At 44.7% G+C, this 21,069-nt stretch overlaps 2 protein-coding genes across 4 annotated transcripts; both read right to left on the bottom strand.

Moving 5' to 3' along the window:
* tox4a (TOX high mobility group box family member 4 a) lies at window positions 1-4,516 on the bottom strand. 2 transcript variants are annotated; one of them, XM_008334729.3, is made up of 10 exons: window positions 4,412-4,516; window positions 3,459-3,535; window positions 3,318-3,383; window positions 2,671-2,970; window positions 2,331-2,576; window positions 1,890-2,225; window positions 1,700-1,780; window positions 709-1,413; window positions 416-537; window positions 1-197 (listed from the first exon to the last, which is right to left on the bottom strand). In XM_008334729.3, the coding sequence occupies exons 1-10, from the start codon at window positions 4,473-4,475 to the stop codon at window positions 140-142; spliced, it is 2,055 nt and encodes a 684-aa protein (XP_008332951.1). In that variant the 5' UTR covers window positions 4,476-4,516; the 3' UTR covers window positions 1-139. The 2 variants fall into 2 exon arrangements, with proteins under 2 accessions (XP_008332951.1, XP_008332952.1); XM_008334730.3 differs by lacking the exon at window positions 4,412-4,516 and having other exon boundaries at window positions 3,459-4,045.
* A 695-nt stretch (window positions 4,517-5,211) lies between these two features.
* chd8 (chromodomain helicase DNA binding protein 8) lies at window positions 5,212-20,728 on the bottom strand. Of its 2 annotated transcripts, XM_008334731.3 has the most exons (39): window positions 19,961-20,728; window positions 17,803-18,909; window positions 17,384-17,689; window positions 16,597-16,710; window positions 15,990-16,498; window positions 15,785-15,896; window positions 15,253-15,459; window positions 15,037-15,105; window positions 14,870-14,925; window positions 14,665-14,782; window positions 14,492-14,575; window positions 14,270-14,407; window positions 14,005-14,126; window positions 13,630-13,873; window positions 13,370-13,546; window positions 13,111-13,254; window positions 12,917-13,015; window positions 12,659-12,818; window positions 12,326-12,536; window positions 12,017-12,212; window positions 11,757-11,927; window positions 11,357-11,647; window positions 11,036-11,256; window positions 10,747-10,949; window positions 10,455-10,611; window positions 10,276-10,365; window positions 10,084-10,187; window positions 9,872-9,995; window positions 9,710-9,782; window positions 9,336-9,607; window positions 9,007-9,233; window positions 8,016-8,660; window positions 7,800-7,900; window positions 7,472-7,693; window positions 7,160-7,255; window positions 6,921-7,034; window positions 6,672-6,770; window positions 6,464-6,568; window positions 6,003-6,392 (listed from the first exon to the last, which is right to left on the bottom strand). In XM_008334731.3, the coding sequence occupies exons 2-39, from the start codon at window positions 18,808-18,810 to the stop codon at window positions 6,003-6,005; spliced, it is 7,779 nt and encodes a 2,592-aa protein (XP_008332953.1). In that variant the 5' UTR covers window positions 18,811-18,909; window positions 19,961-20,728. The 2 variants fall into 2 exon arrangements, with proteins under 2 accessions (XP_016897701.1, XP_008332953.1); XM_017042212.2 differs by lacking the exon at window positions 19,961-20,728 and having other exon boundaries at window positions 5,212-6,392; window positions 17,803-18,810.
* Window positions 20,729-21,069: the final 341 nt, after the last annotated feature.

The following is a 21,069-nucleotide window of genomic DNA, read 5'->3' as shown; positions in this document are numbered from 1 at the left end:
TACTGGCACTGGTTCTTCTGCTCTGACACCAGTGCTGTTTTTATTAAAACTACATTTTTATTGTCATCAACAGCATCTGTTCAACCTACAGAATGTAGAAAAAAATTCAACAATGTGGCAGGACATGAAATCCTCTTCTTTACTTCACTGTTCCAATGCTCTGATTCCTGATGGAACACCAGGCCATGAAAATGTCTCTGGAAAAAAAAAAAGCCATTACATTTTTACAGCACTAAAAAAATATAAGTCAGGGACATTTTCGGAGAATATCAGATAGAGCTTTCAGTTACTTTTAGAAATATTAATAAACATATTTCGTTCCACTTTAAAGCATCATTTTCAGACCTATTTACTGATAGTTTTCTTGCCAAACTAAAGACAATTTTCTCTTAATCCTTGGTTCAACTTTACCAACCTGCAGTGATTGGCCACACATTCATTGCTGCAATACTCTTTGTCCCAGTCTTCACTCTCCACGGCTGGGTTGTTACACCCCGTCCTCACACACACGCTGGACCCCGTCACCTCCATGTCCTCCTGGTAAAATGGAACAGAACACCATGGAATAATCTTGTCATTTGCAAAATGCTGAGGAACAATAGGTTAGCAGGTGTGAGATGGAGAGTGAAACTAAATGTCAGAATAACAAAAGATTTAAAAAATAAACTATGAAATGCTAACAAACGTAAAACCAACAAGAACCTTCACCTCTTCTGTGTGCAGCACTTCTGTAACTTCATCTTCATCTGCACCTCCGGACACCTCCGCTGAATTCACCACCTGCACTGACACCACAGGTGCATTCTGGGATGTCGAGGCCACAGCAGAGGAGGCAGCTACTGTTTTGGGGACAATAATGGGGAGTTCATCTTTGCCCTGCACTGGAGTGGGAACTATTTTTATCTGAAGCGGCGGCGGAGGCGTAGCTGTGACAGACAGTGCCGCAGCACCACCCTCACGAGGCTTGGCCTGTAACGGTGGAGGTGCCGGTGCCATCTGCTGGAGCCGCGGCGGTGGAGGAGCGTTCTGCATCTGCTGCAGCGGAGGAGGCTGACGAGGCCCGCCCGACACCAGCAGCGTTGGCTGTAAGGTGCGGACTCCTCCAGGTAACACCGTCACCAACTGCCCCCCCGCCTGCAGGATGTGTTTTGGGATTATGATCTTGGTGATGGTCTGCGCTGGTGGAGCAGCTGCTGCTGCTGGGGCTTTGTTTGCACCTGTGTGGGACCGTAAGGTCCTCTCAGGGACGTCCAGGATGATGTTTGACATACAAATGTTGGTGATGGTGTTCTCCTCAGCAGGGGTGCTCGCTAGACGGATTGTTTGTTGACTGGCAGAGGGAGGGGCTGCAGGGTTGGAGTTAATGGCAGGTGGAGGTGGTGAAGGAGCAGTGTCCATCTCCTCAGTGGCAGGCTGAAGGATATAGACATTATATTTTAGTAATGGTGTATGGTGAAGATGTAAGAAAATACAATGAAATATCACCATACTTCATTTCACGATACCATATAGACTAGGCTTGGACAAACTAAGGCCTGGGGGCCAGATGCGGCCCGTTCAGCTTTGTATTAGCAGATTCTTGCTCATACACACCCCTGGTTATTTAAAACAGACACTTAACAAACAGAAACGTTGAATGAACTGCGAAGCTTTCATCACTATTAGCTATTGCTGTTACTATTAGACAACATACTGTTACCTGTGACAGCTGATTGGCTCTGTAAGCCGCCAGGGCTTTTAAATACTCTCTTTTGGCTACTTCAGTCTTTTTCTTGTACACCTGCAGGGGACAAATGTCCATTTGTTAAAAAGCTTTTGTTTTCATTGGCAGTGACAGAGTGTTTCCTCTAATAAATGTACTTCAGGGTACACATAAGAAGTGTTTTTACTTGTTTCTGGTCCTCGGCCAGACTGTCCCACATGGAGGCCACAATCTTTGACACCTCCCCAAAGGAAGCGTTAGGGTTCTGGCCTTTAATGGCTGCTTGGGTGTCTCTGAAGAACAGGGCATAAGCTGAGACCGGCTTCTGCGGTTCATTCGGATCCTTCTTCTTCCGTCCTTTCTTGGCTCCCACCATGCTATTGGCTGGAGACAGTGTGGCTGGTTTCCCCCCACTCTTCCTGATCATAGATGGGGAGACGGAGGACAGAGGAGCTGGGTGGGAGGACAGGTGGGACAGGACGGAGGAGGATATGGACATGGGGGAGTCTACCAGCACACTCCTCTGTATGAGACAAGAGTCAAAGGGAAAATGTGCATTGTGTGTGTTAGTAATAGGGAATAAAAACACAGGTTAATGAAAACAAATAAAGCAGCTTTAACATATAACCTTAAAATCATCCATGTCCTCATCCTGCAGAGAACCAGCCGGAGACGGAGTCGCTGACAGCGGCTGCTCCAGTGTATCTGAGTGATGCCCTATGGAGTCGCCTCCTAGACCCAGTGCCAGTTCTGACTGGTTGATGGTGCTCAGATGACTGCTCCCCAAAAGCCCAGGACCAATGTCACCGAGCTGAACGTCAATGGTCATTGGAGATGAACTGCTGAAGTGTGAACCACTGGAATTACCCATTTCCTGAAGAGGGATTATGGGAAATAAATAAATTACAAATTAATAGAAAAATAACAATGAGTGTAGCAGAGTGTAGGCAAATTAGAACAGTACTCACCAAAGCTGAAGAGCTCAGTAGGGCTCCACCTCCAGACTGGCCGAGTGACCCAAGGTTCAGCTGATCAGTGCCCTGAGACCCAGAGTTCACATAGGTGGCGGCAAAGGAGGGGTCATTGGCCTCCACCACCAAGTTGCTCACGAGACTCCGGGAGGTTGTAGAACCCTCAGTACCATCTGATCCATCTGTCAGCTCAAAAGGAGACACCGCATCACTGATGCCCAAAGCTGGGTCTGGGTCCAGGGAGATGGGAGGCATCTCAAACACTTCATCCCCAAGACTGGGGGTATGAAATGTCTGCTGCAGGTGGACAAGGGAAATGGTTGATGAATCACAAGAGCAATGTGTTTAATTCACAAGTAATAAACACAGCACTGGAAATACCAACAAGACAAAAAGTCAGTAATAAGTCGGTAACAAGTAAGTACATGTGCCGACACATAAAAGTTACCTTAACTGACCAACAAAAGCTTCAGTTGTTGCTCAAGTTTCACATCATTAAGAGTACAAAATCAAGCGGTTCAACAAAATTTTGGATAAAAGATGTGTATTTGTTAACACAAAAATACTTTTCGACCTTAATGTATTTTTCTTTTGATTTCTTAAGCGTCATTAAGGACAAAATTCTGACGGGCATTGTATCTCACCTCAGCAGACAGAAACGGGTGACCAGGTCCACTGATAGTCATATAGCTGTCGTTGCCTTCTGCGAACTAAAACAGATAAACAGTTTAACTATAATTCTACAAACCATTGACGTTAAATGTTCATTTGAAATTATATTTTACCTTGTTCTCCCCGGAGTATCCTCCATATGCTTGACTGTCCAAAAACTCCGTATCAACATTCTGTGCATCTGAAAGGTCTGAGTAAAAATTAATATCCATGATAGAATATTTCCTTAATAACTAATATACACGTTTTAATCTGTATGAAGTATAGATTTTTTTTAGGGGAAAAGCCCCATTTAGATTCAGTTGTGTTTGAATCGACTTGCGGGGCTAATCACTAACCAGCAAGCTAACCGCTGCCGGCTAGCAAGGTAATTTAGAGAATCAGAATGACCTTTTCCGAAGGGAAAGGAATACAGATTCGCAGCTTTAGTCTGGAATCAACCACATGCTGTTAGTGGTAGTACTGCAATAATTTTAATATAAAACAGTTGCGATTTATAGAGGGGGTCTAACAAAAACTCACTAACAACCGCCGCAGCGGCGCTAGCTAGCATCAGCGAATAGCATCTTTTCGAAGAACACACGAGCAACAGCTGCGTTCATGTACCGTCGGAAATGTTTCGATTTAACGTGTACGTTAAATCAAGCGACATAAGATATTTTAGGGCAAATAATTTATGTTGCCTGTGTTTTGTTTCCGAAACATGCACAAGTGTAAAGTGTAATAAGCAGATATTGAAAAAAATCTGGACATTTGCATTTTAGCTAGTAATCAGTTCAACCTGTCTCGTTGCATACTTCATTTTGTTAGGTGAATTATTAAAAAATATATAATAATAATAAAAATAAAAAGGTGAAATCACATGAAGATGAAATGTTTGGCGAAATACTTGTGTCGTACATCTGAATTAAGCCGTCCACTATTGGAAAAATCTAATGATTTATTATCTGAAATAATTCCAACGTCTAAATAACGGGCCACAAAGGCAGCACTGCTACTTGAATTTCAGACAGAAATAAATCATTTCCATGTCCATCGTTCAATAAGAGGAAGGTGGGATACATACTTATGTGACGAACAAGTCGCTCACTGCATTTGGCAACATAAGGAAATACTTTACTACTAAACATACTACTCCACGTAGCACCGTCAAAAGAGCCGGAATGTTACTACTAGTTACTAGACCATAAGTATGATTCTTTACTGACATCCAGTGGTGATGATTTATAAAGGCGAGTATGTAACAGTGACTTTTATAGTGGTGCAAAAACTGTTTGGTGTCAGAAATTAAAACAATACTGCAGTTGTTTTTATTAACAGTGACGAGGATGGAAAATCTAGAGTAACAGGGAATATAATAATCTAGAGTTCAGATGGTTTGACCTGTGTTGAAAAGAGACCTGCTACTTTGTTGAACAAATAAACTGTTGGAGTTTACACTGACTATGTAACATGGCTAATAATAAATAGCAAAATATAAATATTTAGTGTGAATAAACGTATGTAATTGAGACATCTTGTGACACTACTTGGAGACTTCAGCTCTGATGACTTGGTGCTCAATTCTTAACCCTAGGAATTGGACCTGTCCTGTCTTCTTTGACCATCAGACTCTTGTCTTGAAATCCTGGAGGACTTGACTGTTGACTAGACAACAGCACAAGAATATAAGCTGCAACGCCCTGGATCTCGTATTCATTCTGATAACACCATTATTCAGAACAAACAGAAGTGAATCACACTCATGTGGAGGGTCACCTGTTGTATTTAGGACACCACACATGGTACAGATCTGACCTTGTGTACAAACAGGAAACCTCAGTTGCTTGTGTCTGGGTGAAATTCATAAAAATGCACAGAAAACTGTTTTTTTTTCACTTGAGATTGCTGTTATTCATATCACAGATACAGTCAGTTCATAAAACAAGAATAATAACTCAATGTCGTCATGTCGGCACCATTGTACACAATTGACGAGCTCTACATTGTACAGAACACCCATCCATCCTAGCACTGATTCAGTAACTAATGTGCCCCCCCGCCCGTCCCTCCCTGGTATGTCCAACCCCACCTTCCACAGAGTGAAAACAATAACAGTACATCCACACACTGGATCCCCCCCGTTTTTTTTTTTCTTTTTGAAGTTCATGTACAAGTCCGGACACGGGGGACATGACCAGACCGGGCTGGAGGGGTGGAGTAGGGTGGTGGTCTGAATCCAGGCTCTGCTCTGCACTCATGTCCAGTTTCATGTGGCGCTGGAGGACCAGCGTTGAGGTTCTTAAGAAAAGGTTTCTTCTGTACAGCAGGGCCCCCTTTTGGTCACGGCTGGGAATGTGATGGAAATTCATAGGATTTGGAGGATGAGGAGTGAGAAAGCACAGCTTTTTTTCTGCCATTTTGTCAGAGGTTGTTGATGAGGGATGAGTGGAAGGATGAGAGACATTTCTCAGTGATTAAAAAAAAAAAAAAAAACCTAAACATAACGGATGGGTGCAAACCTGCTCAATTCATTGAAAAAACATTACTATGATATAAAATAAATGAGTAAAAGTAGCAAACAAACAAAAAACATACACATGTGGTAAAAATAATGAGGAATAGCATGATTCAACACAGAGACAGAGTCAGACATGTTGGGGGAGTGAGCTCTTCAGTCAATCCTCTGAGCTCGACGAAGAGTCAGAGTCCTTCTGTGTCATGATGACATCATCTAGTAACGCCTCCTGATCCGAACTGTCATAGTCGGCATGGGACATGCCGTCACCGCCCATAATTTTCACATCAAAGTCTGCACTGGTGAGAAAGTGATGGGAGGCCTCCAGCTCCTCCTCGTCCATCATGTAGGCTCCGTCCGATACCAGTGTCTCCTCCTCAACACCGTCCAGGCTGGGCTCTTCATGAACAGGCTCTGGAGTGAGGTGATGGTGGTGACGGTGGTGGTGGTGGTGGTGATGGTGATGATGGTGATGACGCCTCTTGCTTTTCTTAGGGATCTGTGAGTGTTCAGTCAGCAGTCGGTGGAAGTAGGTCTCAGGCAGGAAACCCTGAAAAACAAAAATCATCAACTCTGACACGGTGGAAACAATGAGCGCAGTGGTATCCTGTGATTATGTACCGAGTTCCGAACTGTCTCGGACCACTCTGGTGCTACAGCGTTGTCAGGGTTCTCCTCCAGATATTCTCTCAGGTCTTGCAGCATAGGAAGGAACGCTGTTCCAACCTTCAGACAGAGGAAACAGTTTTGTTAGCAGGAGATTAAAACTCTGCTAACTCCCTGGTCAGTGTGTTGTGTTCTATTGGATCTGTTTCTAGCTCCATCTCACCTTCTTTCCTGTCCTCATATTTATGAGCTTGACCTTCTCACTGCCGGTTAGGGCTTTTGGCCTCCTCTTCCTCTTCCTTTTGCTTCTGTTCACAAGAAGCTGAGGAGAAAAAAAATAAAGAAAAAGAACAAACACTGTGATGCAGCACAAACACAGTTCTATTCTGTTTCCAAACAAACCAAAACACAGAGGATCAGAGAGAAAACATGATTATTAACCAATGACTTTTTCTACCCCCCCCCCCTTTACCTCTAGCATGTCTCCCTCCACCTCATATTCTGGGTTCTCCTTCAGCCATGTGGGAGGGTCTCTCCGTCGAGGCGTGCCATCCAGAGAATCCAGGAGACCCTCTGGATCTGATAACTGAGGCACAGAGAGAAGTCACAGAGTGATGAAAACCAAACTTGTCGTTTTTTGTCCACACTTCCTTAATCTAATATAATAATATAATCTTATGTTATAATCTTATGTTAATCTGGCAGCATCACCTCTTGATCTTTGCGTCTCTTGCGTATGCTGCTCTCTCCTGCTGATCCATTAGGCATCAGTGACTGTTTGGAGAAGGTCAGCTTTAGCCCCTCCTCCTGGAAGGATCAGATACAGACTGTGTTTACACTCTAACTTGGTCCTATTCTTAATTCAATCAATGAAACAATTTGTCGACTCAAATGCTGTGTGTATTATTTTAAAAATGTCTTTTTTTTTAAGCCTCAGTCTGAAGGCTCCGACGCTGGTGAACCTTTTCATTTCACAGTGACACCATGACACTGCAGGTCCTCACTTCACCACTAAGTTCTCACCTTCAGCAGTTTGACAGTGAACTCTCCGTCTTCTCCTTCAGCCCCCAGACCTACGGTCATGCTGCTGGGTTTACGGATCAGCCTCGTGCAGGACATATCGTCTCCCACCAGCTCAGAGCTGGGGTTGAGCTGAGCCTCGGACACGTACCGCCGTCCTGAGGGCCACTGACCCGTCAGCACCAACGTACACAGGTTGTCCAGTCTGTTGATCAACACACGGTCCTAAGGACAAAAGGGCAGATGTTAAGGACGAGTCCTCCTCTAGGAAACGATTTAATTATCAGTAATACTTTTTAGACAAACGTCGTGAAAATGAGCAAATCCTCACCTTTGGCCATTCAAGTCTGAGAGGATCAGGAGGTGGAATACCGTCCTGAGACGGAGTGATGGATAGTAAACTGTTGTCTTCATCTGCGTCACACACCTTTCCTGTTCAGGTGAGAAAAACAAATGCCACATTATTAGATTGGTTGTAGATTGTGTTGTTATCAGTTATTATTATTATTGGTGTTAGTGACATCACTGCTGTGTTTTTTAAGCTTACTCTTTTCACCCTCCTCGTCACTGTCCCCACTGTCGTCGCTGCTCCCCGACTGGTCCGACGATGACGAGCCCGAGTCAGAGTCAGAATCTGAATCGGATCCTTCCTCTCCACCTTTCCTCCCCCCTCTTCCTTTGCTCTTTTTAAAGCTCCATGCCTGTCCGTGTATTTTCCCATCGTGATGGGTTAAAGGCGTGCTCTGAAGGTCGGCACAGAGTTCAGTGCTGAGCAAATGAGCGTCATCGTCGGCTCCTTCCTCCTTCACCTCGCACATTTCTTCCTCCGTCTTGGGCTGCATGAGGGGTATGATGGGCAGCGGCTGGGGTGGAGGCGGCGGCGGGGCCTGCTGGTTCTGGATAAACTCTTCCCGAGCTTGGTTGAAGGTGAACTGCGGGTCTGCGAAGATGGACTGCTCGGTGCGGCTGACGCCGTGCAGGTTTGCCGCCAACATCAGCTGATGATCGTGGTCTGGCAAAATCCACCAGCTGGGCAACTCCGAGCTGGGCGGGGCCAGGGCCAGGCGCTCCTCCAGGGCAGGGTGAGGCAGGACCCGCTCACGGAGGCGACGCAGGAGGCTGATACGGTAGAGTGTACGGGAGGCGCGCTCCTCAGTGATGGGGCCCACTGTCTGTGGGGGCTCCAAGGAATCTGAGTCAGAGAAGAATCATAACATGAGACAACAATAGTTTCATGATACTGTATTCACATTCTATAGCACTGTATCGATGTAATCTTTATTATTACCAGTCAAATATTCATGGTGTTTTTCTTTTATTTCTTCTCTAGTGAGTAAAATTAAATTGTTAAAAAAAATAAAAATCGCAGTTTATCGCACTATATTGTACTGTTCTCCCTGTATTGTGATGTGTATCGTATTGTGCCAGATTCTTGCCAATAACCACACTAGAAAATAATGAACACAACTGAAGAATTTATGCTCAAAGTCAAGAAGGAACATGAATTTTGTAGTAACAATTAAATAAACAGTTTTCACCTTCTCGGCCTGGGGGGAGGTGACACACCCTCCGGCACATCGAGACAAAAGCACGGAAGTATCGACTGAGGCTCTCGTCAGTTTTTTTATCCAGACGAGCAAAGGTGCGGAACCGTGTCCAGTTGTACTCATCTGTGACTTCAGGAAGACTTGGTTCCTTTTTCATCTTCTCCACGCCGAAGGTTGACACCACGCGATAGAAGTCGCACTCTTCCCTTCGTGTCCATCTACACGGAAAACATCAGCGTTCAGAGAGAGAGAGCTGTTTGCTCAGTTTCACATCATCTGCATGTGACTTAAAATCAAATGAACATAAGAACCAACGTCACCTCTGCTGACGCTCCTGCCGTGCGATCTCCTTCAGTTTACTGGCCTGTTCACACCTCCTCCGTCGGCGGTCACCCTTGGCCTCAGCCTCAATTTTCAGCTGCTCCTGTCTGTAGCTGCGTTGGTAAGCCGTGATCAGACGACGTAGCCGTGCTGTGAGGGACGAGCTGGAGGGCCAGCTGCCTGCACTGCTCTGACTCAAAAAGCTCTCTGTGACCAGTGGAGCGGCCTTGTCCTCCACAGAAACCTCCTCGTCCATGTTCATGGAGTCAGGCTGCACAAGAGACAGGCGATCAGAAGAAAAGGAAGACTGCTTTTAACATCTGCACGTCCAACATTAACGCTCTGAATATGACTACAGTGCGTGACATCAAACCTCCTCAAAAAGATCTTTGTGCCTCGAGGCCGGTTTGAACTCTGGATCCTCTGAGTATTTATCGTAGTCGGCACTGGACGACACAAAAACACAGTTTAGTGATCAAAGATCAACAGACAGACAAATCACAGAATCACATTTTTTAAAATGCACTTCACTTACTCCTCTCCCAGCTCTGTGTCACCAGTGTGCTGCTCAGCATCAATGGCCTTGTCGTCAGGGCGACCAACTCTCTCCACAAAGCAAAGGCAGGGATCGGCACGCATGGTGGTGTACATTTCATAACCTGAGAAAATGGCACAAAATCATGTAAACCTAAAAAAAAAAACCCAAACACACATACAAATAAATACCCGTACAGAGAGAGAACCTACCGTGTTTGAAAACACCGGCGAGCAGCGAGCGGTCGGCCTCAGTATCCCACCATCCTGCTGGAACCTCCTGCTGCTCCATCTCGGGCATCCAGATGTCAACGTCCCTGTGAAAGAGGTCAATGTTTAACCGACTGTCGGCCTCAACAGGAGGAATTGAGTGTGAGTGTGTGTTCAGTGGGCTGTCGGACACACCTGATGTCGGCTCCCTTCAGGACGGCGTCGGCGTGTTCTCCAATAACTTCCTGCTTCAGGTAGTACAGCATACGCACTCTGAGCAACACCCTGCAGCGGAAGGACAAACGTTTATCACTTTGACAATTTAGTGGACAAACTCAAACCTGTAGCTACGGTGCTAATTTAGCTCCACTGACTTGTTGCACTGGTGTTTGAGGTGTTTGCGGTAGCTCTCGTCCAGCAGTAGGGTGTCAGGGTTATACTTCCTGATCCACTCCACTTTCTGAACGTCAAAGGTGCTCTGAGCTTTTACCCGTTTGCCCTTCCTGCCTCTCGGGACAGGAATAGACAGACCTTGAAGGTGGGAAGACAAGGAAAAATAATTTAGAGTCACAAAAGTTGCAACATTTTATTGCAGCCTGCAAGTAAAAAGAAAATTCCTAATGACTTGAAAGAATATAACTGTGGCTTCGACTATCAGATTCGTACCAGAGTGGTTGAGCAGTGTGGTGGGCTCACACCCGTTCTCTGGAGGAGTGATGAGCTCCCAGATGAAGCTCTTGATGTTTTCGTCGCCACGGTAGTGAAGCAGACAAAAGACCAGAATTACACGACAGATCGTCTCCACGTCACGTTCGCTCAGACGCCGTTTGCACCTGGCGTGAGAAAGGATGTCCCTCCAGCGACCCCAGCTGGACAACAACGACACAAGCACTGCATTGAAATTACATTTCATGGGGGGCAGTCAGTGAATGAAAAAATGTCTTTGTTTCCATACCCGTAGACCAGCAGGTGTTTCTCAACACGGAAACAGTCAGTGCGTCCATATCCTCCTCCACTGTGGCGTTCGGCTCGTCTGGAGGCACGGGACTGTCTGGAATTCGCAGGTGGATACTCCTCGTCGCTGTCCAAATCAGACAGATCTCCACCTTCGCCCCGTAAACTGGAAAACTGACGAGTCTGCTTTCGTATTCTGGGGGTGTCGATCACGAGGGTGTTCTGGGGGAGGAAAAAAAAGAAGTAATTTTTAGTTCATAAATTATTTCCATAAACCAGTATTTCATTTTCAGAGAAATATGCAGCTGCGGAAAATCTTTACCTTTCTGTTGATAGAGTCCATGTCGATGTCGGCCTTCTTCGCCCACTTCTGCCAGAACTCGGGGTCGTCCAGGGCGATGTCATTGCGGTTCTCTGAAGCTACAAAGCTAGCCTTGGAGAAGGTGGAGCCTTTGCCTTCGCTCTCAATGGTGATAGTGGTGGCTCTCCGCTGAAGGATCTGGTCAATGTCCTCCTCGCAGAAGCGACTGCCTTCATCATTCTCATCCATAATGGCAGCGTACGCTCCTTTCCTCAGGAGGTCCTCAATCTCCTTCTTGGAGAACTGCTGGATCTGGAGACATTTACAGGAGACAAAAATGAGATGTCAGATGTAGAATATGAACTAGAATATGTCAGAGATTTAAAAACAGGAGGTTTGAGCAGATAAGTTGACATCTCACCCCGTTGACACTGCTGTCCTTGTTGCCACTCATCGTCTGTAGGACGGCACGGTCCAGTCCAAGCTTCAGACTTGCTTTATCCAACATCTCTCTCTCGTACGAGTTTCTGGTTATCAGACGGTAGACCTTCACGGCCTTGGACTGACCAATACGATGACACCTGGCTTGAGCCTGGAGCGTCACAAAGATTGGTCAGAAAAAGAAAAAAAAGTAAAATATATATATATATTTCTTCTTAACATCACAGCACAATCTAGTACCTGCAGGTCATTTTGGGGGTTCCAGTCAGAGTCAAATATAACACAGGTGTCGGCAGCAGTGAGGTTAATACCCAGGCCACCGGCCCGGGTGCACAGCAGAAAGACAAAGCGGTCTGAGTCAGGTTTGCTGAAGCGATCAATGGCAGCCTGACGCAAGTTTCCACGCACTCTGCCATCTATTCGCTCATAAAGGTATCTGTAAAATGGAGAGGAGACCAGCATGCAATTTATTTTTAGTGTACAGTTGATGTGGACACGCCTGGAAACATTCACAGGGTTAAAAAAAAGCCAGCCTGGACTTTTTGTTACCTTTTGTTGATGAGGTAGTCCTCCAGAATGTCTAAGCAGCGCACCATCTGTGAGAAGATCAGCACTTTGTGGCCACCGGCCTTCAGGCGAGGCAGCAGCTTGTCCAGTAGCACTAGCTTGCCAGCTGAGCGAATGAGTGCCTGCAAATGGAAGTCGGAGGCCATTGGGTCATAGACCTGCCGCAGCTCGGCAACGATCTTCTCCTCGGCGCCTGAATTACAAAAAAAAAATTTGATGTAATAAACATAATAAAACACAACATATTTCGCAGCAAAAAAGACTATAAAGCCTTTAGACTATAAAAATGTTTGTGTCACTGCTCTGGTTCAGTACCTGTGATGAGGTAGGGGTGGTTGCAGCACTTTCGCAGCTCCATCATAGTGTTGAGAAGATTAGGGACGTTGCTGTTACTGTTTGCTCCCAAACTGAGGAAACTGAAGTTACGCTCCAGGATAGCTCTGTAGTACTTCTTCTGGACATCCGTCAGCTCAACCTGCATTTATTGCATCCCATAATAGTTTGTCATCAGTTACTGTTTTTTAATGAAACCAAAAGAAAAAAGCAAACAGTGAGGTATTACAGAAAACTAACCTCAATGATGGTTTCCTGTTTAGGAGCCAAGTTCTTCTCCACATCCTCCTTCAGTCTTCTCAACATCATAGGTTTCAAGATGGCCTGTAGTTTTTGAACCTGGTTGAAAACAAAAAGAGCAGGTGTTCAACAAAATCAAAGTACTGATAAAGCTGTTCTAAGTCAAAAGGTTTTATCCAGAGCAGATTTCATACCTGCTCCTCTGTTTTGAGGTCACCAAAGTCTCTGAGGAACTCCGTCTCTGACGGGAACTGAGCTGGCTCCAGGAAATGAAGCAGACTGAAAAGTTCCTCCACGGTGTTCTGGAGTGGAGTGCCGGTCAACAACACTTTGTGCTCCTGTGATAAACAGACGCAAATGGGTTTAAGTGCAACAGATGCAGAATGTGGAAGGAGGGGAGGAAAAGAAAAATCAACATTGCTGTTCTCGCAGAGGTCACAGAGGTCAACTTACCAGGTCCAACATCTTCAAGCTGTCCAACAACTTGCAGTTGCGATTTTTAAGGCGGTGAGCCTCGTCAATGATGACGCAGCGCCAGGAGATTTCCCTCAGCTCGGGGCAGTCGGACAGCACCATCTCAAAGGTTGTGATCAGGGCGTCAAACTTGTAGGCACCGGGGATCAAATGGTCCTGCAGACAAAGATCAAAGTAAATTAGAAACGCTGCAAGTTGGCGACATCTAAAAGACGTTCACACAGCACCAGTGACGCCACCTTGTCATCCTTGCAGTACATCTCGTACTGCTGTATCATCTGTCGGCTGGCCAGGCTGCCATGGTAGACGATGGCGTTCATGTTGGTCCAAGTGGAGAACTCTCTCTCCCAGTTGGTGATGGTGGAGAGAGGGGCAATAACCAGGAAGGGGCCTTGGATTCCAGCACCGTGAATCTCTGATAGCAGTGCGATGGACTGGATGGTCTTGCCCAGACCCATCTCATCTGCCAGGATGCAGTTCTGCCTGAGAGACAAGAACCAGGGAACGTTCAGAGTAAAGCAAAGAAAACAAAAAAACAACTAAATGAAGACCTATAGTTTCTACTGCATTATGCAAAACTTATCGGTTCACAGCTGAGCGTGTGAGACAAATACCTGTTGTACCAGTTGAAGAGCAGCCAGTTGACTCCTTCCAGCTGATATTCTCTCAGTATGTTCCCATTTTTGTATTCTCTGGTTTCTTCCAGCTTCTTCCATGAAGCTGCTGGAGGCCGAGGCTGATCAGAGGCAGCGAAAAAAAAAAAACACAAGTAAAATTAAACAATATTGGAGAGTACTGTGACCTAAACCTTAGAAAAACCTTAGGCTTCAGATTCTACAATTTTTTCGTCTTTTTTTTTTTTTTTTTTTTTAAACTCACCGCTCTCTTCACACGTGGTTGTCGGTTTTGGATTTTACTGAATTCTTCAACTTTGCCCTCGTCCACGTCCTCCTTCAGCTCCCATGTGGCATCTTCATAGGGCAGTGAGCACCACTTCACCAAATAGTAAATAACAGGCTGGAGGGTGGAATGTTAAAATAAAAACAGTGAATAAACCACAAAACAAGTAATATTTGGGATTTTTGTCCAGTAATTTCTTACTTCGCCGTTGTCCTTGTCCACACTATGGGACTCGTCTAAGATCCTGTCCACTTCCACATAGTCAGGATTGAAAGGCTCCTCCTCCTGGGAAGAACACAGGTTTTAAGAGCTGGTAACAACATGGAACAAGTTTGTAAATGAAAAGTTCGAACATGTGTGTGTGTCCACCTTACCTCCTGGAAAATGTGTCTCATCTGTGCATGCTTCGTCTTGAACCTTTTAATCTTCTGGTGGATCCTCTTGTCTTTCTCCAGCTGATCCAAACTGGCCCACTCACAGTGCAAGTAGGAACTGAAATGAACAACAAAAACCAATTGCAATCAAAAAACCAAAAGTCACTGCAGTGCTCCAAAACTATCAAGTATGAATTAAACCTACTAGTTCTTGTATTTCACAAAGAACTCTTCAACATTAGTGTACTGGCCTTGAGACACCTGTCAGTAAGAGAGGAAACAGTTTTACAATACCATGTAATTAATTCATTCAAAATTTGACCTTCATAAAAAAAAAAAATAAAAAAAAAGATTTGAAAAACATGATCATACTTCTTTTTTGGTTAATCTCATGGACAAAACTTTGTCCACAATGGCTGCATCTTCTTCACTAGGATTTTCCTGGAAGACAAATATTTAACACATGGATGAGATGCAAATAGACACACGGCTCACAAATCCAACCTGTTCTTTCTCACAGACATTTTAATATACAGGGTTTGTTTTTGTTTCAACAAGGAAATATGGTAATGAAGTTCCCCAACTTACAACAAAGAACTGCATGCTGGGTAGTCCATCGGCATCCAGCTCCATTTCCTGTTTGAGCTGTGTGGCGCTGTTACAACTAATGGAGGCGACGGCTGCCGCTGTCGTGGTCACGTCCACGTCCTCCTGCTCGTCCTCGTCATCTGTGATCTTGATGTCCAGGTCTTCTGTGTACTTCTTCCTCTTTACCACACGATTGGAGCGCCGCTTCTGATTGGACAAAAGAGGTGTTGCCAAAGGTTGTCACTTGGAGGACAATGTCAACAAGGCACTGAATGACGTCATATATTTATCCTGCACTGTAACAGAAAACTGCAGGTTTTCTCAACAAACCACGGACCTGCTGTGGCCCGGACTTGAACCATCAACCTTCAAAATAAAAGCCAGATCATTCCACTACTAGGCCATGGGCTGCCCAAACAGACGACTGTCGTTATTAACTCTACAATCAGGTCATAGTCACACAAAATAATCCAGTTCAGAATGACCTTTGATCTCAGGTTGTACTAATGAACCATAATTACAGACTCCGTACCATAATCATGTCATCTTCCAGTGCAGTAGGTGAGGCTGGACTCAACTCTCCGTCAGAATGGTCAGAAGAACCATTTCTCTTCCTCTTCTTTGCACCCACCAGAGTGATAGTGCTGCAAACAGACAAGAACAATGTAACTTTTTAAAACTTGTAGAGAAAAAAAAGTTACATTTAAATCACTCCTTGAATCTCACTCAACACTTACTTTGTCTTGGTTTTGCTTTTGCTCTTGCTGGCACAGCCCGGTGTCACGATGCCTGTGGCCACTCCGGGTGTTCCTCCTGGTGACTTCACTTTGCCCTTCTTGTCACCTCCACACACTACTTTGGCCATGGCTCCTCCGGACACTGGAGTTTTTTTCTTGCTTCCACCTCCGCTGCTCTTTTTCTTGGATGCAGACACCAGCGTTATGGTGCCTCCCATCTCAGGAGACGTCTGACTGGATGGAAGCTCGTCCTGGTTCAGGACTCGGGGAAGGTTCTTCTCGCCGCGCGCCTTGGCCCGGGCTATCGCCTCGGCCACAATCCGGTTGGCCTTCTCCTGTTTACACAGGATCTCCACTCGTCTTACGGAGGCCGGTTCACCAGGGGCCTTGGCAATGCGGATGGTCTGTGTTGGGCAGGTGCTGGTGGTTGTGGTAGAGGGGCCTGCGGGGGATGAGTTGATGACCTTCACCACGGAGACTGTGCCACCAGCTGAAGATGCTGAACTTGTCTGATGTAAGAGACAGAAAATGTTTTTAAAAACATTTTTGTTTCACTGCATCTATTTGACAGAGGAGAAAAAAAAATTCAATGACTCTGGAGGTTTACCTGTGGCTGCAGGAGCATCTTGAGGGGCACTGCAACTCTTTGTCCTGGCTGACCCTGAGAGATCTGGAGCACCTGTGGACTTCCAGCATTTCCAGCTCCTGAAACCAGCTGGTACTGGAGAGAAAAAAGAGAAAAGAGTTACCTTCCTGTCTTCTGTGGAAATAAGCACAAAGAAAACATCTATGTAAAACAGGAATGCGGCCTCCTTTGGTGTTAGATCAGACTTTACATTTGTAAAATCTATTCCATTTTCTTTTTTGATAAAAGACATATTCTTCCAAAACGTTCCATTCCGAGAACTTTTATCTCATTTTTTAAGGGCTGAACACATTATGAGCCACTTTCTGCTGTGATCTTCAGAGAATCAGTTGGTTAAATATTACAGTATTATATGCAATATAATAGTATAATATTATATGTATGTTATAGTTTTTTGTATCACTTGTAGCTGAAAAACCAAGCAGGACCAAATAAAAAAAAAAATTAGAAAAAAATCAGGATTACTATGACTAAAAAATAAAAACTACTACAGAATCAACTTAGTGGTCAACTTACAAATTGCAATCACATAGAAAAAAGCAAACAAACATTAACACATTAACCTAATACAAATCAGAAGAACAGAGATGTGAATCAAAGCTAAGTTCTTCAAAGATTGTGTTACTGTAGCATTTTGTCAGACTGCAATGAATCACAGAAGGTCAACAAAAAAAAAAAGAAGAAAATTGGAGCATAAGATACTTTGTCACAAAAACAAAAGAGTCACAAAAAAAATCTAAATTCTTACTTTAACCCCTCCTTGCTGGTTTGGCTGCTGCTGCACTTGTAGTTGAATTGTGAGAACTTTGGGTTGCCCTCCAGCCTGACCGGCTCTGGCCTGGGCCAGGGCAGCAATCTGGCTTCCCTGCAACACCAGTTTACCTCCGGGGAGTTGACCCAACACCAGTCTGGTTGGTGTCTGCGGCTGCCCTCCTTGGGCTGTTTGGACCTGTGTGACTGATTGCTGTGTTGTGATGGTCTGACCCACAGTTGCAACAGAACCTGTCTGAGAAGGCTGCTGGAGCACCAGCGTGATTCGTTTTGGTTCACCACCCTGGAGGTAAGCATATAGACAGTTAATGTTAAGGTCAAGGACAACTGAACTACAGTCATGGGAGGTGCTACACTGTGTTGTATGGAAGAAGAGGAGGAGAAGGAGGTGCTTACTTGTGTGTGGGCCTGCATGGCTGGCTGTAGCTGCACCTGACTCTGGGTCTGGACCTGGATCTGAGCTGTCTGGCCTTGAGGCTGAACATGGATTTGTGCAGCTTGGCCCTGTACCTGGATCTGGGCCTGTGGCTGAACTTGGACTTGAGTCTGGCCTTGAGCCACCTGCGCTTGAGTTGGGATCTGCACCTGAACCTGCTGGCCCTGTGTCTGCTGCGGCATGGAAGTGAGCAGTAACTGTTTCACTGGTCCGTTCGGAGACTGCAGCAACCTCTGCACCCCCGTACCCACTTTGACTTGAGCTTGTCCAGGACTTGCCTGACTCAATACTGTCCCACCCTGCAGTATGGACATGCCGGGTTTGAGAGGAGTGCCTGACAAGACACGGATCACCTTTCCAGTTGTCTGGCTCGTGGCCCCAGATACAGTCTGGAGAACTTGGGCCTGACCCTGCGGTCCCTTGAGAATAACAATTTTACCACCAGCCTGCTGCGCAATGGCAGCTAACTGCTGAGGAGTGAGCTGGTGGGTTATCTGTGCAAGCTGTGATGTTGTGGCAGTTGTTGTAGCTGGGGAGGAGGAAACGGCCAGAGGGGAGCTCAACAGGACGGTGCTACAGGACACCCCGCTGGTGTTGCTGGCAATAGAAATGTTGTTCTGGGCCTGAATTTGAGGTAAAGCATCAGAAGGCGCAAGAGTTGGAGCCACAGTGGAAGCTTCAGCCATGGAAACAGTCTGAGCCGTTGCCATGGGTATCGACTGTTGTACATGGACTTGAACAGGAGCAGGGTCGGGGATAGAAGGGGCTGCTACAGGAACACTGAGGGCAGAATTATCTGCGAGTTCAACGGTGGGTTCCGGCTCGGTCGGTGGGTCCACCTGACCCAATGCCAACTTCAGAGCCTCCTCCACGGGGTCTGTAGAGCCCTGTGAGAAGGAGTCGTCCGGTAGGGCATCCAGGTTAAACAGAGGTGTGTCCTCAAAGAGGTCCATGATGGGGTCTGCCATCTTGCCCACTCCACACAGGGAGACGGGCACAATGTGTAAAAAACTCCGAGATGGAAGCTAATCGTAACCCACAACTTTTTCTTGACGTTAAATACTCAACTGAAAAACAAGACAACACTGATGTCAAAACAATGAATGCATATGTGGTAGAGGATGATGTCATTAATGATGAATCAGCGCTGCTTCTGATTTTGTGGACAGAATGATGTGACCGATAGCTGCAAAATAATTATTTATTACAGCCTTAGTCACTACGCTGAAAATGTATGACATGCTTACACAATGAACAAAAGTATAGGATTTTAGGAAAGATTATCTTTCCAAAATCAACATAAATCTTTATATAAAATGTTTTTCCATAAATTCTGAAAAACTTCCTAGACAAAAGATGCATCTGGCGATACTACCTATAATATCATGCAATAAACTAGTAATACTTTCAATCTGTTATTATGTTAGTTATTATTAAGCGTATCTTTCAGATATACTTATTCTATTAAAGGTTTTTTTCCCTGTCGATAGTGAAAGCAGGACCACGTATTTTAAACTTTGAGCTGTAGAAGATATGATGCTGCTTTAAGTATTTATCAAAAAAGTATTAGGAAAAGCTAACGTTTCCAACGTTAACGTGGATAACAATAAGTTAAAATAAAGTTAGGCAAATACATAAGTAATTCTGAATTGTTCTGGTGTCAGGAAGACGTTCAGCTAACACAGAGTTTGTGTCGAAGTGTGAAGAGGACACAGTGATGCTGAGAGCAGAGATGCTTTTCCTCTCAGTCTTTCTTACAAACCCCAATGTTAGCATTAGCTTGTACCGCGACCAAGATGTATCTTATACAAAAGCGCCCGTTGCACAGAGACCATAACCGTGATTATAAATTATATAAATGGTGTGTTTGATGTCTTTAGTTCGCTTCACCGACATTTACTATCGACCATTCAGTCTACCGGACTCCTTATCAACAAACCGGACCAAACCAAAGCAACGTGCCACAATAACCATTGCCCGTCAACGTTCAGACAAGGCTTTAGGCCGCAATACTGTTTCGTTGAGCCTGCAGCTAATTTTCACGGAAAATACCTGACAATAACGGCTATATCCACTACCCCTGGACTCACAGTGATAAATTCGGGGTGCTAAATTTACCTTTGCATCGACACACATGGCTTTCTCCGTCTCACAACACTGTACGGTTACAGGAAACGGCCAGGCAAGAGCAGGAACTAACTTTCCTGCCAGAGAGAGCGCAGAAAGTGTGCCCCTACGCGGTTGCTCCACGCTAATTGGTGAATTTTATTCTGGACCGGCAGCATACCCAAATCCTATTCGCTGGAAGAGCCATCCGTCCTTAGTACGGCCTCGGTAGGCGGAACTAAAGCCACCGTTCGGTTGAGATGACAGTAAATGCGGCCTAGTTGGGCTCGTTTGACGGAGAGATCGTCAATGCCGCCGTTTTACTGCCGCTGATGCTCGTGTTAGACTGAGGAGACATTTTCAAGCAGACAAGAGGAAAACACACCGTGTCTCTGTCATATCAACGACTTTATAATGTGCTGAAACACAACGAGCCTGTCCGTTCGTGGCATACCGTCATTTTTTTCTCTCTAGTGTTTTTTTTAAATACACTGGTCACAGCACAAGAACCATTCCACACCTATAAATGAATGGAAACATCATGTCATACTAATGTAATACATTTTAGAAATGTACAGTTATGTCGAAAAAATATATTTATTTTGTTGATTGTCATATTTTGACAGATTAACTGCATTTCTATTATGTTGTTAAGATCGTTCTCATGAGTAATTGTAATTAAGTCATTAGTGCCCTCTAGCGGTCGCCTGCAGAAAGACACTGGCCTAGAAAAATATTGGCATTTATTTTGAAAATTGTCTAAACTATACAAACATGAATATGACTAATTTTTGTAAATAAATAAATAAAAGTGAGCATTGCATATGAACCAATAATGAATTAACGTTATTTTCAAACCAAAAAGTAACTAAAACTAAATGCTTGTTAAAAGTTAGCTAAAAGTATATACAAATATATCTTTTGGTTTTTGTTCTATAAGTTAGAACCAAAACAATATAAATTTTATTTGGTATATATTTTTAGTTTTAGTTTAGTTTTAGTTTTTAGAATTATAGTTTTCAGTTTTCTAAAAAAAAAAGTAGATGAAAGCTGGATGTTAAAGAAAGTAAGAATGTGTTGTTGTTTGTGTGTGTGAGTGGGAGAGAGAGAGAGAGAGTGGT

The sequence above is a fragment of the Cynoglossus semilaevis genome, chromosome 20 (assembly GCF_000523025.1).
Source record: "Cynoglossus semilaevis isolate Cse_v1.0 chromosome 20, Cse_v1.0, whole genome shotgun sequence".
NCBI lineage: Eukaryota > Metazoa > Chordata > Actinopteri > Pleuronectiformes > Cynoglossidae > Cynoglossus > Cynoglossus semilaevis.
Note: the sequence above shows the minus strand (reverse complement) of the source record. Positions and strands in the feature narration are given on the sequence as shown.

Coding starts and splice junctions, on each gene's coding strand:
- chd8 (XM_008334731.3), bottom strand. CDS start 18,810: ATGGCAGACCCCATCATGGACCTCTTTGAGGACACACCTCTGTTTAAC. Junction 9,996..10,083: donor CGCCGGTGTTTTCAAACACG/GTAGGTTCTCTC, acceptor CCATTTTCTCAG/GTTATGAAATGTACACCACC. Junction 7,901..8,015: donor TGACGAGGAGGGTGAAAAGA/GTAAGCTTAAAA, acceptor TCACCTGAACAG/GAAAGGTGTGTGACGCAGAT.
- tox4a (XM_008334729.3), bottom strand. CDS start 4,475: ATGTTTAGTAGTAAAGTATTTCCTTATGTTGCCAAATGCAGTGAGCGA. Junction 2,577..2,670: donor TACTGAGCTCTTCAGCTTTG/GTGAGTACTGTT, acceptor ATCCCTCTTCAG/GAAATGGGTAATTCCAGTGG. Junction 538..708: donor AAGTGCTGCACACAGAAGAG/GTGAAGGTTCTT, acceptor CCATTTTACCAG/GAGGACATGGAGGTGACGGG.